This window comes from Delphinapterus leucas, chromosome 2 (genome assembly GCF_059928025.1).
Source record: "Delphinapterus leucas isolate spDelLeu-1000000601 "Yukka" chromosome 2, BTC_Dleu_Yukka2, whole genome shotgun sequence".
Lineage (NCBI taxonomy): Eukaryota > Metazoa > Chordata > Mammalia > Artiodactyla > Monodontidae > Delphinapterus > Delphinapterus leucas.
In genome coordinates, this window is record NC_143130.1 from 88,168,417 (window position 1) to 88,185,819 (window position 17,403).

Sequence of the window (17,403 nt, forward strand, 5' to 3'; positions counted from 1 at the left end):
GGCCACATAACTGTATAATGGGAGAGCTAAGCTTCTAATCTATTTTTCTTGATTCCCATTCCCCTTTCCTTTCTACTACACTTGTCTCTAATTTGCACTGGAATCTTTGGGATTAATAGAACCTACACTTGGTACCAGTATATGTTGTTATAAATAAACATATTCACATTGGAAAAAAAAATTTTTCAACATTAGCAATTGAATTTTGCAAAATGATATACAATTGCTGTTCTCTCTGTTCTTTGCCCATCAGTTCTGTTGAAGTATTTTTAGAATCCTGCAAAGTCATTTCAAGGCATTATTAAAGTACTGGAATGAATCTCCACAAATAGAGGAGTCATGGAATATTTTACTGTATTAGTACTGAACCTTCAGTTTGGCATCAAACTACTAGTAATATTTATGTAGGCATAAATTGGAGGTAAAAGTTGTTGATAAAGTATATGCATATGGATTTATACATATCCGTGTATGAATTTGGTACAAGCTTAAGGGAAGTGGCAAATATTCAAACAAAAGTGAGTCTGAATCTCAGAATTCCTTTAATAATGTTATATTAAATAACAGTAACTTCATAAAATAAAAAATTTTGTGGTAGCCAAAACTAATTTTAAGTTACTAAAATTGTAACATTTTTTGTTGTTTCTTTAGGCCATCTGAAGAAGGAACGTTGAATGGTGAGTCTGTGTGGTAGATTTAATGCGAAAAACTGAGGATTGTATATGATCTACTTTAGCAAATACTACATTGTCCTAAGTAAGAAATTTTAGACTTCATATTTGAAAAAGCCAAGGTAGTAGAAAGTTCTCCCTTCAGCTTGTTTCTCTTCATTATAAGTGTTTCACAAATACAAGAACTCACCGTGTGAATGATGATCGTTTTACAAAAGTCTCCCCACTCCCCTTTATCCTTGCTACCCAGGTTGCTTCTTCCCTTATATTCCATGTGTTAGTGAATGGTACTTTTTCAGTCAGCTAAGTGAAACCTGAGCGGGAGGTATTCTTGACCCCCTTGACCTTGCACTCACAAAGCACTCTTCCTCTGAGATATCCTTCAACCTTCAACCAGGAGACATTTGGTACCCCTCCTCTACAGTCCTGTATTGTGTGCATGTGTGAGAACACACATACACATGCACACACATACACACACACTATATTTTATACTTCTCACACAATGATATAACTGTTAACTAGCTTTCTTCTTCTGCAAGACGATAAGTTCTTTTTCATTTATATTCTAGAAACTTAACACATAGCAGGTTCAATTTATTCTCCTGGTTCAACTTATTCTCCATCTTTCTCAGTACAGTTAAAAAGTGAAGTCCTCGGGAGTTCCCTGGTGGCCTAGTGGTTAGGATTCCAGGCTTTCACTGCCATGGCCCCAGGTTCAATCCCTGTTTGGGGAACTGAGATCCTGCAAGCTGCATGGCGTGGCCAAAAAATAAAAAATAAAAAAGTGAAGTCCTGAGCTTCCCTGGTGGTGCAGTGGTTGAGAGTCCGCCTGCCGATGCAGGGGACAAGAGTTCGTGTCCCGGTCCGGAAAGATCCCACATGCCGTGGAGCGGCTGGGCCCGTGAGCCATGGCCGCTGAGCCTGCACGTCCGGAGCCTGTGCTCCGCAACGGGAGAGGCCACAACAGTGAGAGGCCTGCGTACTGCAAAAAAAAAAAAAAAAAAAAAAAAAAAAAAAGTGAAGTCCTCACAGAAACTAACACAACATTGTAAATCAACTATACCTCAATAAAAAAATTAAAAAAAGTAAAGTCCTCAGATATACTTAGAGTTGGAAGAGGGGCTTTTTTGTTATTTTATATCTTCTCACGGTCAACCCATTAAAATGGTTACAGGGCTACAGCCCCACACCCCAAAGGTCTGACACTTTTCTTTTTGAGTAGGGAATAAGGGAAGAATGCAGTTTATAACAGGAGAGTGTGAACCATCATGTGCTTTTTCCCTTCCAGGTGTCATACTACACAGTTACCACTAATCTGCCATAATGAAATAGGGTAATAAAGCACATGATGGACATAATTTATTACATGTTTTTTTCTGTTTTTGTGAACAGAGCTTACATGAAGGAAACTTGGGATGATTAAATGAGAATGCTTGAACAAAAATTTATGCTGCATTAGTACTTTTAAAAGGGTCTCATTTGTTTATTTACCATTTTAGGTCTTGCTTCTCCATTTAAACCAGTTATGGATACAAATTACTATTACTCAGGTTAGTAATAGTAAATTTTAAAAACAAAATTGAGTAGTTCTTTGAGCTTTTGGGGATTTCATTATTTCTCTCTCATTTTTATGCAGCTGTGGAAAGAAATAACTTGATGAGATTATCCCAGAGCATTCCATTTACACCTGTGCCTCCAAGAGGTAAATCCAAAAAGTAAAGAAATAAGAGGGAAAATAAACCCTTAATTAACATGTGGTTTTAACTGTAATATAGAACATGGGTGGTGACAGAAAGAGGAAGGATCACATTAAGAATTGTTAATTTCATATAAATTTTAATCAGTCTGATTACTACAAGATTCAGGTATGTTTAAACTGAAGGAAGCATCAGAAGTATTGATTTTCTCTCTTTCTGGCATATCGGAAACAGTGGTGTATTTTAATTCAGAAAAGCTCTTGATCCGTAGTTTAGCAATGAAAGCGTTAATATATTGATATCACAGGGTTTGTGGAACAGATCTAACCTCCTGTTAAAAAGTTTAGCTTAAAAGTGTTTAGACGTCTAATTGCTTTCTAAAAGTTTTTCTCGAAAATGTTCACGATTTCAAAAATGCTTATTATTACTAAATACAGGTGAATTTAGAGATATTAGATCCTTGGTTTCTGAGTATTTCTTGCCCTTAAACTTCTTTTATAAAACTACAACTTGGTCCATCTCATATTCTATTCCTCACTTAATCTTAACCAAAGATACCTGCCAATTTCTACCTTGTGATTTTCAGAGTCATACTTTGACCTTAAAATATGTCTATTCATGTTGCAGGTGAGCCTGTCACAGTGTATCGCTTGGAAGAGAGTTCTCCCAACATACTGAATAACAGCATGTCTTCGTGGTCACAGCTAGGCCTCTGTGCCAAAATAGAGTTTTTAAGTAAAGAGGAGATGGGAGGAGGTTTACGAAGAGCTGTCAAAGTACAGTGTACTTGGTCAGAACATGATATCCTCAAATCAGGACATCTTTATATTATCAAATCTTTTCTTCCTGAGGTGGTTAATACATGGTCAAGTATTTATAAAGAAGATACAGTTCTGCATCTTTGTCTTAGAGTAAGTGCTAGTGAATGCATACAGTGAAGCATTATTTGAGCTTCATGTTTTCACTTCTAAAGTATGATAAATCAAATAATCTTAATTTCAGTGTTGAACGAGGGTTTCTTTTTTCTGTTCTGTAGGAAATTCAACAACAGAGAGCAGCACAAAAGCTCACATTTGCCTTCAACCAAATGAAACCCAAATCCATACCATATTCTCCAAGGTAAATCTTTAAAAATTTTTGAGATCTTTTAGTGTTATGTGGATAGCATTCTCTTTTGACCTTCATTATTGATGCTGAATATTTCATTAGTTACCCATTTTAAAGATGGATTAGAATTTTATTAAGAAAACTACTAGTATAGGATAAAATGACTAAATTGAGCAGGAACCTTTCTGAGGGCACTGAACTTGAGTTGAAAAATGTGAATAAGTGTAGGTGGTTGCAGAGCTGAAAGAATTATATATGGCATAGATTGTGTATTGGTTAAGATTAAATCAATAAAAATTGTCATTTGGTTGTTTATCATTAAAAAAAACTACTAGTAATATCTATAACTGTTTTTCATAAGGTTCCTTGAAGTTTTCCTGCTGTATTGCCATTCAGCAGGACAGTGGTTCGCTGTGGAAGAATGTATGACTGGAGAATTTAGAAAATACAACAACAATAATGGTGATGAGATTATTCCAACAAATACACTGGAAGAGATCATGCTAGCCTTTAGCCATTGGACTTATGAATATACAAGAGGGGAGTTACTGGTACTTGATTTACAAGGTAAATTTATTAAAATATTGCTAAAAGGGAATTATGCATTAGGTTCTCATCTATTCATGTGTTATGAGCAATATACAGAAATCTGCTAATTTATGGATAGGTAAAATCTTAGGTCAGCAGAAGCTGTTAAAAAAGCAAGTCAATAACAGCCGTAGTATATAGCTATCAGGGCCCTGAAGAGTGGGATGCTATCTTAATTGTTATTTAGGTAATACAGATGTTTTAATAAGCAAAAACATGTGAAATCCCCTATTCCACTCATAGGTCTGTAGCCTTAATTTCTTTAAAAGTATAAAGACCATTTCTTTAAAACAATAACAACTATCTGTATTGTTCCTGGTGTTTATGTTATCTATTACTGTGAACTAAACTACCTAATAGTGGATTAAAACAACCATTTTGCTTGCTTACACTTCATTGGTTAAGGAATTTGGGGATGGCTCATCTCTGCTGTCCCCTTGGAGGGTTTGAATGGCTGGAGACTAGTTTGGACAGCTTGACTGGAGCCAAATGTCTTAGGTCTCTGTTCAAGACAGCTGAATTCCTCAGTTCACCACAAAGTGATTTTTCCACATGGCTGGGTAGCTTGGACTTTTTGTAGCATGGTAGTTTCAGGTAATTAGACTTCTTACATGACAGCTGGCTTCCTCCAGAGAGAAAGCAGAAACTCTTAGGTTAGGACCAGAATGTGCCCACATCCCTTCTGCCACATTTTACTGGTCAAGGTAAGTTATAAGGACAGCTCAGATTCAAGAGGTAGGGAATAGATTCAAGCACTTGGAAGGTAGAGCAGCATGTATACAAGGAGGGGAAAACTGAGCATAGCCATCTTTGTAGACAGATTCCTTCATACATGTAAAAGGGAGAAAAAAAAGAAATTATGACTAGGAGAGAGCAGTGATTTGCTTAGAGTAATATTTATGCAGCTTCACAGCAGGGTCAAAGAAAAATGAAATTGAGCAAATTGCCAGCTCTGCCTGGATGACACTTTCACATTATAGGTTCCATTTTTTTTTTGCCCCTAAAGAGCAGCTTTAATTTCAAATGTCAACATAGACCAGATTTCAAATCACATCAAAACAATTGTTTAGAATATTTATCACTTGATGACTTCTCTCATTATATAGATACTCCCAAATATAAACAATTTGTTGAAAAGCAAACAGTTGGTATTGATTTTCAATACCAACTCAAGAAAGAAAATCTGTGTAAAAATAGCTGTCCTTTTTTTAGTAAATTCATCATTTTACATAAATGATTAAGTGATATATATAGTGAAATTTCTGATGTATATTATTAGACGGGCCAGTCCATCTTCAAATATGCCTAGGAAGTGAGGCCAAACTGTTAATTAAAAGATGGCAGTTATTTTTAATAAGCAGAGTAATAGTGATGTTCTCTACAAAATTAATGTGTTCATGGAGCCATTTTTTTCATAGAAATATTTTAGACAGTTACTATAAACAAGTTAAACAGCATAGAAATATATAAAGAACAAAATGTTCCCATCTTTACTGTTCCTCTACCTTTGTGAAGACAAATTACAAATTTTAAAACTTACTTTTAATCATTTTGTGTTGTGATTTTCCTCCAGCTGGGATCATGCTATATATATGTATGTGTGTGTGTGTATTTCACTTTTTTTTTTTTCTACCTAATAATACATGATGGCCGTCTTCTGGATCATTATTGATAAATCTGAGGCATTCCTTTTAACAGCTGTAGTATGGAGGCATAGCATGATTTACATCCTCTATTATGAGACAGTCACCCAATTTTTAGTTTTAGAGATGAGTACAATTTCAATAGCAACGGCCAGGTTACTTTTCCAAAAGGTTATGTGAATTCATACTCAGCACTGTGAGCACTCATCACTGTGCCCATTTCTTCGCCATCTCTTCATTACTGAATATTTACTTAATCTTTGCCAATCTGAGTAGAAAATTAGACTCATGTTTTAATTCTAGCTTTTCCTATTGTGAAATTCTACCCATTTTATTAGGTTTCATTCTAATGGGTTAAATATTTTATGATTATTCAAATATCAGTAGTTCTTTATATGAATGAATAGATGAGACTGAAAAGATTTAACCACACTTTTAACACCTCTGGACAGGGCTGGAGGTGAAGGAAGATGTTCACAATCTTACTCTTTATGTAATCTAAATCTTTTGCAAGAAAATGTATTTATATGTTAGCCTGTGATTTTAAAAAATCCAAAAGACTTGTAAAATGACCTATAGATCATGCCTTCATGTACCTAATTGTTCTTTGCTAACTAAGCTGAAACAAGGCAAATTGTAAATAAGGAGATATTTACTTCCAGCTTGGCCTTGTTGCATCAGAAACTGGTGTCACCAGGAGATTACATGCCTACCTACCTATTCTGACATTTAACTGTTGTTCATGTCAAAGGAACTGTGTTTGTTCCTAGTGCAATGTTGAGGTCATAAGTCAAGTTATGAAATATCAAGAGTGAAAAACTATCCTCTTTTGAATAATTTAACATCGTGTAATGGTTGATGATGCTATAGAATCTCTTGTGACTTTTTATTATACTTATGTATTTATTTCAATTATATAATAAAATTGTCTTTTTAATATATACATATAAAGGTGTGGGTGAAAATTTGACTGACCCATCTGTGATAAAGGCAGAAGAAAAGAGGTAATAAGTTTTAATAATTTCATTAAGACATTTTTGTAATTTCAAATTCTACATTTCTATTTTCATTAACTGACTTTTTCTTTTAACTACCAATTCCACAGATCCTGTGATATGGTTTTTGGCCCAGCAAACCTAGGAGAAGATGCAATAAAAAACTTCAGAGCAAAACATCACTGTAATTCTTGCTGTAGAAAGCTTAAACTTCCAGGTAAGCATTTTCTTAATCAGTATAATATATAAATTGTTAGCAAAGTTAATTACTACAGAACTTCATAAGGCCAGAAGCATAAATACGTATTTTTGGTTATAAATGGATCTATGCTTTCATTCATTACTTATAAAAACACAAAGTCCATTCACTTAATACATATTTATTATGTGTCTGCTGGATGCCAGGAATTGTGTTAGATATTAGCAATGCACAGTGAACAAGACAAACATGGTCCCTGCACTTGGTGGAGTTTAGCCAGGTCTTGGATACTGACAAGATTAACAGAGAATTATAGGACTATCATAAATGCCAAGCAGAAAAAATAGAACAGGTAAGCAGATCACCTAACACAAACTTAGAAGTCAGGGAATGCTACCTGGGGAACTAACAGATTTGCCTAAAACTGAAGGATGAATAGACTTTCAAGTTAGCCTGGAAAAGAGTTGGGAAAAGAGTATTCTGTGAAACTGGAAGAGGAACTGAAGGTACAGTCTCTCACGATAGTAACTTCATCTTATATTCGAAGAATTACAAGTTATTATTGAATCATAAGTTATATCACAAACCAGTTGTTCTCACCCTTTGGTGTGTGTCAGAATCCCCTGTGGAACTTTTTCAAAATTACAGGTGCCTGGCACTCACCCTTGAGCTGTATTTTTAAAAGTCCCTCTCATTATGACCAATAATATAGTAGTAGTTAAGAGCTTGGACCTGGGAGCCAGACTCCAGGGCCTCAGAGAATACCTACATCATAGAGGTTTGTTGTTTTTTGTTTGTTTGAGGATTAAATTAGTTGGTATTTGTGACGTACTTAGAACAGTGACAGGCACATAGTAAGCATGTTAATACTACTATCTGTAAATTTTTAAAAATTGTTCATTATTAATAGATACAGAAATTATTTATTTTTGTATATTGACCTTGTATTCTGTGTTCTTGCTAAACTCACTTAGTTCTAGGAGGTTTTTGTTTGTTTGGTTCTTGTTTATTGTTTGTAAATTCCTTGGAATTTTCTGGGTAGACAATAGAGACAGTTTTATTACTTCCTTTCCAATCTGTATGGCTTTTATTTCTTTTTCTTGACTTTTTGTAATGGCAAGGAATTCAAGTACAATGTTGAATAGGAGTAGTGAGAGTGGACATCTTCCATGCCTCATTTCTTGAAGACACTTATCCTGAATGTTCACTGAATTTGTCAGATGTCTTTTCTGCATCTATTTGTATGATCATTTGGTTTTTCTTCAACTGGTTAGTATTACATCGAATTACATTGATTGACTTTTTAAACGTTGAGCCAGTCTTGTATTCTGAGGACAAACTCCACTTTGTCATGGTATATTTTATATATATAGTATTATTATATATAATATATTATTTATTGTATTATTATAACATATATATATTTTTGTTGTTGTTGTTGTGCTGGGTCTTTGTTGTGGCAGGCGGGCTTCTTAGTTGCAGCTCATGGGCTCCTTAGTTTTGGCATGTGAACTCTTAGTTGCAGCATGCATGTGGGATCTAGTTCCCTGACCAGGGATTGAACCCGGGTCCCCTGCATTGGGAGTGCAGAGTCTTCACCACTTCGCCACCAGGGAAGTCCCTGTCACGGTATATTATCTTTTTTATGTGTTGTTGGGTTCAATTTTCTAATATTTGTTGATGATTTTTATATCTATGTTCATGAAGAATATTGGTCTATGGGGTTTTTTTCCTTGTACTGTCTTTGTCTTGTTTGGTGTCAGGATAATACTGACCTTAAAAATAAGTTTTAAGTGTTTATACCTCTTTTGTTTTGGGGAATAGATTGTATAGAATTGATATTATCCCAACTTCAAATGTTTGATAGAATTGTCTAGCAAAACCATCTCAGTCTGAAGTTTTGTCAGATGCTTTTTAATTTTTAGTTTTTTAAAATAGATGTCAGTTTCTTGAGTGAGTTTTAGTAGTTTGTGTCTTTCGGGGAATTGGTCCATTTTATTGTTTTTTTCCACTTTCATTGAGAAATAATTGATATACATATCTATAAGTTTAGAGTGGATAGCATGATGGTTTGATTTACATATATTATGAAATGATTACCACACTAGATTAAGCTAACATCCATCTTCTTGTATAGATAGAATAAAAAGAAAGAAAAAAAATGTTTTTCCTCACGATAACTCTTAGTATTTACTCTCTTAACAGCTTTCCTGTATATCATACAACAGTGTTAGCTGTAGTCACCATGTTGTACATTACATCCGTAGTACTTATTTATCTTATAATGGGAAGTTTGTACCTTTTTTTTTTTTTGCGGTACGTGGGCCTCTCACTGTTGTGGCCTCTCCCGTTGCGGAGCACAGGCTCCAGACGCGCAGGCTCAGTGGCCATGGCTCACGGGCCCAGCCGCTCCGTGGCATGTGGGATCTTCCCAGACCGGGGCACGAACCCGTGTCCCCTGCATCAGCAGGCGGACTCTCAACCACTGCGCCACCAGGGAAGCCCGGAAATTTGTACCTTTTGACCACCTTCCTCCAGTTCTCCCTCCCCTCACCCCTCTACCTCTGGTAACCACAAGTCATCTGTTTCTGTGAGTTTGTTTGTTTTTTTAGGTTCCATGTATAAGTGAGATCATACAATATTTGTCTTCATTTTATTTAAATTGTCAAACTTATGGACATAGAGTCAATGATACTACTATCTTATTTTTTTTAATGTCTGTGGGGGTGTCTGTGGTGAATCCCATCTTTCATTAGGGTAATTTGTGCTTTTTGTTTTTTTGGTCAGTTTGGCTAAGGTGTATCAGTTTTATTGATACTTTCAAAGAACCACTTTTTGTTTTCATTGTTTTACTCTATTTTCTGTTGTCAGTTTCATTGACTTATTCTATTATTTCCATGTTTCTGATTGCTTTGGGTTTAGTTTGCTTTTTCTCTAGTTTGTTAGGGTAAAAATTTAAAATATTCATTTGAGACTTTTTCTCTAACAAAACATTTTAGTGCTGTAAATTTTCGTCTAAGCATTGTGTTAGCTGCATCCCACAAATTTAGGTATTTAAAAAAATTTTTTTTGGTATGTTTTAGTTTTGTTTTTCTTTTTTAAATATTTCTTATTTCCTTTGAGATTTCTTCTTTGATCTATGGATTAATTACAGGTATCTTTTTTGTTTATTTTTGGCTGCATTGGGTCTTCATTGCTATGCATGGGCTTTCTCTAGTTGTGGCGAGTGGGGGCTACTCTAAATTGCGGTGTGCGGGCTTCTCATTGTGGTGGCTTCTCTTGTTGTAGAGCAGGGGCTCTAGGTGCGTGGGCTTCAGTAGTTGCAGCACGCAGGCTCAGTAGTTGTAGCTCACAGGCTCTAGAGCGCAGATTCAGCAGTGGTGGTACACGGGCTTAGTTGCTCTGCGGCCTGTGGGATCTTCTCAGACCAGGGCTCAAACCCATGTCCCTTGCATTGTCAGGCGGATTCTTAACCACTGGGCCACCAGGGAAGTCCCAATGAAGGAAAATTTTTTGATAGTGTTGTTCTGGTTTTTAATATCCTTGCTGATTTTCTGTCTATTTATTCTATTTATTACTTAGAAGAAAGGTCTCTAAGTATAATTGTTGATTTATCTGCTTTGCTTTCAGTTCTATCAATTTTTCCTGCATGTATTTTGAAGCTTTGCTCTTAGATACATACAGATTTACAGTTGTTATGACTTCTTGGTGATTTAATTTTTATTAAATTAATGCCATGGTAATTCTCATTCTTCTAAAGTCTGCTTTGTCTGATATTAACATAGCTTGTGATTAGTGGTTTCATCAGGTATCTTTTCCCATTCTTTTTACCTGTATATATTAATTCTATTTAAAGTGGTTTTCTTGTAGACAGCATACAGTTAGTTCCTAGGTTTAATTTGTTTTTTAAAATCTAACCATTTCCATCTTATAATAGCTGTTTTAGACCCTTTACATTTAATGTAATTATTGATATGGTTAGATTTTGATCTGCTGTTTTATTGTTTTCTGTTTGATGTCTCTGGTTTGGTTTTTTTGTTGTTTTCTCCACCCCACACCCCACAGCCCTCGCTCTGTTTTAGTATTCTGTTTTATCTTTATGTTTAGTTTTTTTAGTGGTTGATCTTAGTTCCCCTTACCTAAGAATGTATTTCGCTTTCATTCCTGAAGGGTATTTTCACTGGATCTAGAATTTTAGGTTGACATTTCTTTCTTTCAGCACTTAAAAAATGTTCTTCTGTCTTCTAGCCTCTGTTATTTATGATGAAAACTCCAGTCATTTGAATTGTTCTTCCCTTATACATGATGTATCATTATAATCTATCTTCTTTCAAGATTTACTCTTTATTTTTGGTTTTGAGTAGTTTGATTCTGTGGTTATGTTAACTGTAGTTAGCAGTTATGTCTAGTTGTAGCTTGCTCTGAGTTTATCCTGTTTCAGTTTTACTAAGCTTCTTGAATTTGCCAATTTATGACTTTTATCACATTTGGGGAGTTTTTAGCTATTAGTTCATCAAATGTTTGTCTGCATCAATCTCTTCTCTTTCTGGACTCTCATAAAAAGAATGTTAGACCTTTTGATATTGTCACCCAGGAACCTGTGGCTCTGATTACTTCCTTAAAAATTAATTTTTTTCTTTAGTTCAGATTGGATAATTTCTATTGATCTACACACAAATTCACTGACTCATTCTTTATTTCTTCATTCTGCTATTAAGCTCATACACTGAATTTTTTATTTCAGTTATATTTTTCAGTACTATAATTTCCTGTTGGTCTTTTTATACCGATTATTTCTCTGCTGAAAACTTATTTTTCCTTTCATTTCAAGTCTGTTTGTCCTGCGTCATGGAGTATGGTTCTAGTAGTTTAAAGTCTTTTAATTATTCTACCATCTGAGTAACCTTGGGATTGGCTTCTCTTGGTTGTCTTTTTCTTTGAGAATCTTTGAAATGTTCCTGTTTGTTGTATCTCTAGTAATTTTAGAATGTGTCCTGGATATTTTGAATATTATGTTATAAGATTTTTGAGGTCTTATTAAAAATCCTCTATAGAGAATTTTGAATTTTGAATCCTTGAGGTTTTTGGTGTTAGTAGGCAACCAACTCAGTTAAATTCAGTTCACAAGTCCCAGTCTGTTTTCTGTGTGGCTGTCCCTCTACTGTCAGTTTAGTTTTTAAAGCCTTTGCATTATTAATCAGGTCTCTCTCACATGTGTGTCAAACAAGGGCAAGTCTGGGACACAAGTGAAGGTCTGCACCATAGTTTAGTTCTCAAAGCCTATGCTATGCCGTCTTTCCATATATGTGCCACTCAAGCCTGAGTCTGGGATTTCATACATAAATTTAGGGTCTCTCTCTCTCCATTTTCCTCCTCTCCATGATTTCTTCCATACTTTGTGACTCCCGGGGGCCTCTTCTTTCCTTTCTTTTTTTGGTACACTGACTAGAAAGCCAGGATTTTGGCATCCCTGTGCTGTCACACACATTCTGCAATTAGGTCTGTTTCTGGTGCTGAAAATAATACTTTTTGGATCATAGAGGTACCTATTCTCAGTTCTTCTGGTCAGAGAGAAGGGTTTTCTCTTGGAGTTGTAGGTTCTTGCCCAACTGCCACCACTGTAGGAATGCCTCTTCATGACCAGGGCTTAGGTAAAGGGCAGAAGAGCAAAAAGAATAATTAAAAAGAGGGAATTTCCCTCAACATTTTCCATCCCACAGGGTCCTCCTTCCTTATCCTGTGGCCAGAAGGTCTTGGAGCTTTTTGTGTCCATGCTCACTCTATGTTTCTGTGATTGAGCTATTTTCAAGTCTAAGCCCAGAAATAAGAGATGGGAAAAAAACAGGAAGCTCACCACCATATAAATCGTTCTTCAAGTTCTGATTTCCTTCTCCTATATGTCTGCTGTTACTTTTCAGAAATCTGAGATAGTTGCTTTATGTATCATGTTTTTACTTGTAATCAGTTTTTATTTGTAATCAGTGAGAGAGAGAGAGGATGGAATATGCTTAGTCCATTTAAGCCAGAAGTAGAACACACAATGATGAATTTAACAGGCAGCCCAGATATAATTTTTATTTGGTTTTGATACAATGCAATATTTAATAGCATATCTGTTTTTTAAATTGTCATTTAAAGGATTTTACAGCTTGGAAGGGACCTTAAAAGCAACCCAGTCCAAGTCCATCGTTTTACAGAACATAAAATAAGAGTTTACATGATTTGCCCATGGTTACACCATTAGTTAACAGCATTATAATTGTGAATTGAATTATAATTGTGTTTGAATTATAATTGTGTTTCTGTCCATTGTTCTTTGTGTACACTTCAGCTACAAATTAATTTGCATTCCCTAAGGCCTTACTGGCAAAGTCTTGAATTTAAAGTTTATCAAAAATTGTTCATACTGGGGCTTCCCTGGTCGCGCAGTGGTTGAGAGTCCGCCTGCCGATGCAGGGGACACGGGTTCGTGCCCCAGTCCGGGAAGATCCCACATGCCGCGGAGCGGCTGGGCCCGTGAGCCACGGCCGCTGAGCCTGCGCGTCCGGAGCCTGTGCTCCGCAACAGGAGAGGCCACAACAGTGAGAGGCCCGCATATCGCAAAAAAAAAAAATTGTTCATACTGTAGCAAATATGTATTTGGATCATTGAATATAGACTATTACTGAAATTAAAATTAACAGTTCATATTCTGAGTGTTAGTTCTATTTTACATGGAGATAAAAGTATAAGGGTATATGCACAACTATGGTTTGTTTATAAAGTATAAATTTGATACTACTGCATTGTTTTCCAGCTCTGCAACCATTGTCATATATGTCTATTACTCCCTGAGTTCATCCTATCCCATAGCTATAAAGGCAATCTACATCCTGATAGTACCAAATTTAACTGAAGACTAACTTCTTTCCTGAGCTCCTGTTTCTATATTGAGTTTCCTACATTGCTACTTGAATTACTTTTAAGTAACACTTTCACTCCAGAACTCTTGACTTTCATTTTCCACCCCTACCCACGAAATTCTGCTTCCTTGTCTCATTAATGGTTACCCAGTTGCTCAGGCTCAAAACCTAAAAGCTAGCCAGTTCCTTTGTTCTCTTACTTTTTGTTTGTTTTTTTTGTTTTTTTGCGGTATGCGGGCCTCTCACTGTCGCAGTCTCTCCCGCCGCGGAGCACAGGCTCCGGACGCGCAGGCCCAGCGGCCACAGCTCACGGGCCCAGCCACTCCGTGGCACGTGGGATCCTCCCGGACCGGGATGCGAACCCACGCCCCCTGCATTGGCAGGCGGACTCTCAACCACTGCGCCACCAGGGAAGCCCTGTTCTCTTACTTTTCATAACCAATCTGTCAAATTCTGTCTGCTCAAATTCTGAAATCTCCCTAGAATTTATCAATTTCTCTTCATCGTCATTGCCACCATTTTGTTTCCTGGATTCTTACCAGTAACCCTCTAACAAGACTTCATGTGACGATTGGAATGGTCATTTTAAACAAATTTGATTACATTCCTCCCTTAAGACTTCTTAATACCTTCCAGTGGGTTTTCACCATAATCTATACTTAGTTTGCAAACCATGAATCAGAGGTCAGCAAACTTTTCTGTAAAAGGCAAACAAAGGAAGTATACATTTTAGGCTTTGTGGGCCATATGGCCTGTGTCACAGCTACCCAACTCTCCCATTGTAGTACAAAAACAGCCATAGACAATCTGTAAACAAATTTTCTATGGTTGCATTCCAGTAAAACTATTTACAAAAACAAGTAGGCCAGATTTGGTGCACAGGCTGTAGTTTGACAACTGCTGACCGTTAATGATTGTTTGACCTCATTTTCTCCTAGTCTTTCCCTCATTCACTACATGCAAGCCATGCTGCTTCTTGCCATTCTTGGAACACACCAAGTCCATTTCCTTTTTGCAGTCTGCAGTTAACTTTCTCTGCATAGAGTACTCTTCCTGGGACTTTGATAGGTCATTTCTTAGTATTCAGGTCTTATATGTTACCTCCTGTGGCTTTTCTGCCGAGCCCTATCTAAAAGAATCACCTCATACCGTCTCCCACCTGACTCTCATCACACTATTTTCTTCAAAGCACTTGCTACTACTTATAATTGTCATTTTTCTATTTGTTTTTCTTCACCTACAAGAATATAAGCTCCATGAGAACAGGGACCTTACCTGCCTTGTTCACTGCTGCATTTCTACACTTACATGAGTTACTGACTCATGGTCAGAGTGTAATAATTATTTGTTGAATGATTTCATTTTTATGTGTATAAATTTTGTGACTTTTGAATTTATAACAACCTTGTAGAAAATAGATCTGGCATGTTTAGAGGGAAATTGATTTAGAAAATGTTCTTAATTTTTTGTTTCTAAGCGATACTCTTTTTTTCTTTTTTTGTTGGGGGTCATGAATATAGATCTGAAGAGGAATGACTATACACCTGACAAAGTTATATTTCCTCAGGATGAGCCTTCTGATTTGACTCTTCAGCCTGGAAATTCCACCAAAGAATCAGAATCAACTAATTCTATTCGTCTGATGTTATAATATTACTGAGTCATTGGTTTTGCCTACACCTCACAAAAATGTTACTGTCGCTTTTCATTTAGGAGGGAACTGTTTGGTAATAAAGAAAAGCGTGTGCTAATTGAATATGCTGAACTGGCACATTTAAAAGGTCAATATTCTTTTGACCTGATTAAATTAGTTGGGAACTCCCTATACAATACAGCTGGCAGCTGTTAAATTTTAAAGGTAAAAAAAAATTAGTATTTATAACTTTTTAAAGGGCTCTTTTTAACAGAGGATTTCATTTGACTTTGTTCTGATGAGGGTAATACCCTCTCTTCATGTGGTGCAATACCATTAACCAAAGTTAGGTGTCCGTGCAGATTTTATTGGCAGCTGGTTTACTGCCATTCAGCTAGCAAAATGAAGAAATCACCCAGTCTTTTGGTTAAATGGCAGTCAGGTGTCTTCCTCAGTGTGTTTCAGTGTGTTCAGTGATGATGTCACTAGTGCCCAGCTAGATGCTTGTTGTTTCCCGTCTCATGGGAAAGGAGATGACTTGTTACAATTCTAGATCTACAGGGATATAGAAAGCCCAAGCAGAAAACCATTTTCTAAGAGGGACCTTATGAATCAGGGTTAGGCTCCTATTTAAAAGGTAGAGCCAGTGTTTTTCGTTAAATAGAGCCCAAATTGTGCAAAGTATTAGTGCTTTTTTTTTTTTTTTTTTTAAATATTGTTAAGTAGAAGAAAGCCATGGTAGACTGGTATAACCTAAATATATCAAAGGAAAAACTTAACTCACTGTCCAAGAGAAGTTACCTTGTGAGAAAAGTTAAAGTGCTTTTTTCTTATCTATATCTACTATAGTTACAACTTGGAAGTTACATACTTCTCAAAAGATTTTATTGACCAGTATATCAAATCAGAATGTAAACATGAATTCTTGCATATATTTAAAATTGTGTAGGAACATCTGAACATGAATATTGTTTGTGGTACTTAAGAAATTGAATTGGATTATCATTATGTGATGTTGGGAGATTGCAATGCAACTTTATGCCAATAAAATGTAATTTAACTGCCCCAGATATTGTTGAATACTCAACAACAAGAAAAGCTTTTCATCTGTCTGAAGTACTGTGCTTTGACTATTTTTCTTTCTTTTTTTTTCCCCTAGGTACTAATTTTAATTTTTATTTGGGAGGGAGCAGTGTAAATCTTATTTGTATTCAGTAGTGTATCTCATAGATACAGACAAGGGAAAAAGAGATAAGCTGTTCAAATAGTGTTTAATATTGATGGGGGGGGAGAAAGAAAAAATGTATTAAAGATATTATACTATATACATTTTGTATGTCATTAAATCTTTAAAAGAAATTAAATAAATTTATTCTTGTTTAAAGATGTTTTACTGAGTGTAATCATTCTGAAAAATTAATATTTTCACCGTTAATTTTTTTTCAGAATATCAGGTTCTTTTCAAATGAACCAATTGTATGCCTGTGCATTTTGATCTCCTGTCCTGTACAATGTTTAAAGTGATCTTGATTTCCTACTGTGTTTTTAGTTATTTATTTTTGGATCTGTTTCTTGTTATGTCAGAAAAGAGGGATATGAATTGTCTACCGATATTTAATATTTTGTTGATTATTTTCACATGATAATAATAGTAGTTGAGGGCTTCCCTGGTGGCTCAGTGGTTAAGAATCTGCCTGTCAATGCAGTGGACATGGGTTCAAGCCCTGGTCCAGGAAGTTCCCACATGCCGTGGAGCAACGAAGCCCGTGAGCCGCAACTACTGAGCCTGCACTCTAGAGCCCGCGAGCCACAACTACGGACGCCTGCGTGCCTAGAGCCCGTGCTCAGCAACAAGAGAAGCCGCCGCAATGAGAAGCCCGCGCACCACAATGAAGGGTACCCCCGCTCGCTGCAACTGGAGAAAGCACGCACACAGCAAGGAAGACTAAACGCAGCCAAAAATAA

At 36.1% G+C, this 17,403-nt stretch overlaps 1 protein-coding gene across 1 annotated transcript in view; it reads left to right on the forward strand.

Annotated features, from left to right (window-relative positions):
* The window catches only part of TRPM7 (transient receptor potential cation channel subfamily M member 7), a 120,904-nt gene extending 104,078 nt beyond the window's left edge, over window positions 1-16,826 (forward strand). The window contains 9 exon segments of the mRNA XM_089907249.1: window positions 652-677; window positions 2,174-2,224; window positions 2,311-2,376; window positions 2,999-3,282; window positions 3,408-3,490; window positions 3,840-4,045; window positions 6,662-6,713; window positions 6,815-6,921; window positions 15,326-16,826. Coding sequence (XP_089763375.1) covers window positions 652-677; window positions 2,174-2,224; window positions 2,311-2,376; window positions 2,999-3,282; window positions 3,408-3,490; window positions 3,840-4,045; window positions 6,662-6,713; window positions 6,815-6,921; window positions 15,326-15,456 — 1,006 coding nt within the window. The 3' untranslated portion in view covers window positions 15,457-16,826.
* Window positions 16,827-17,403: the final 577 nt, after the last annotated feature.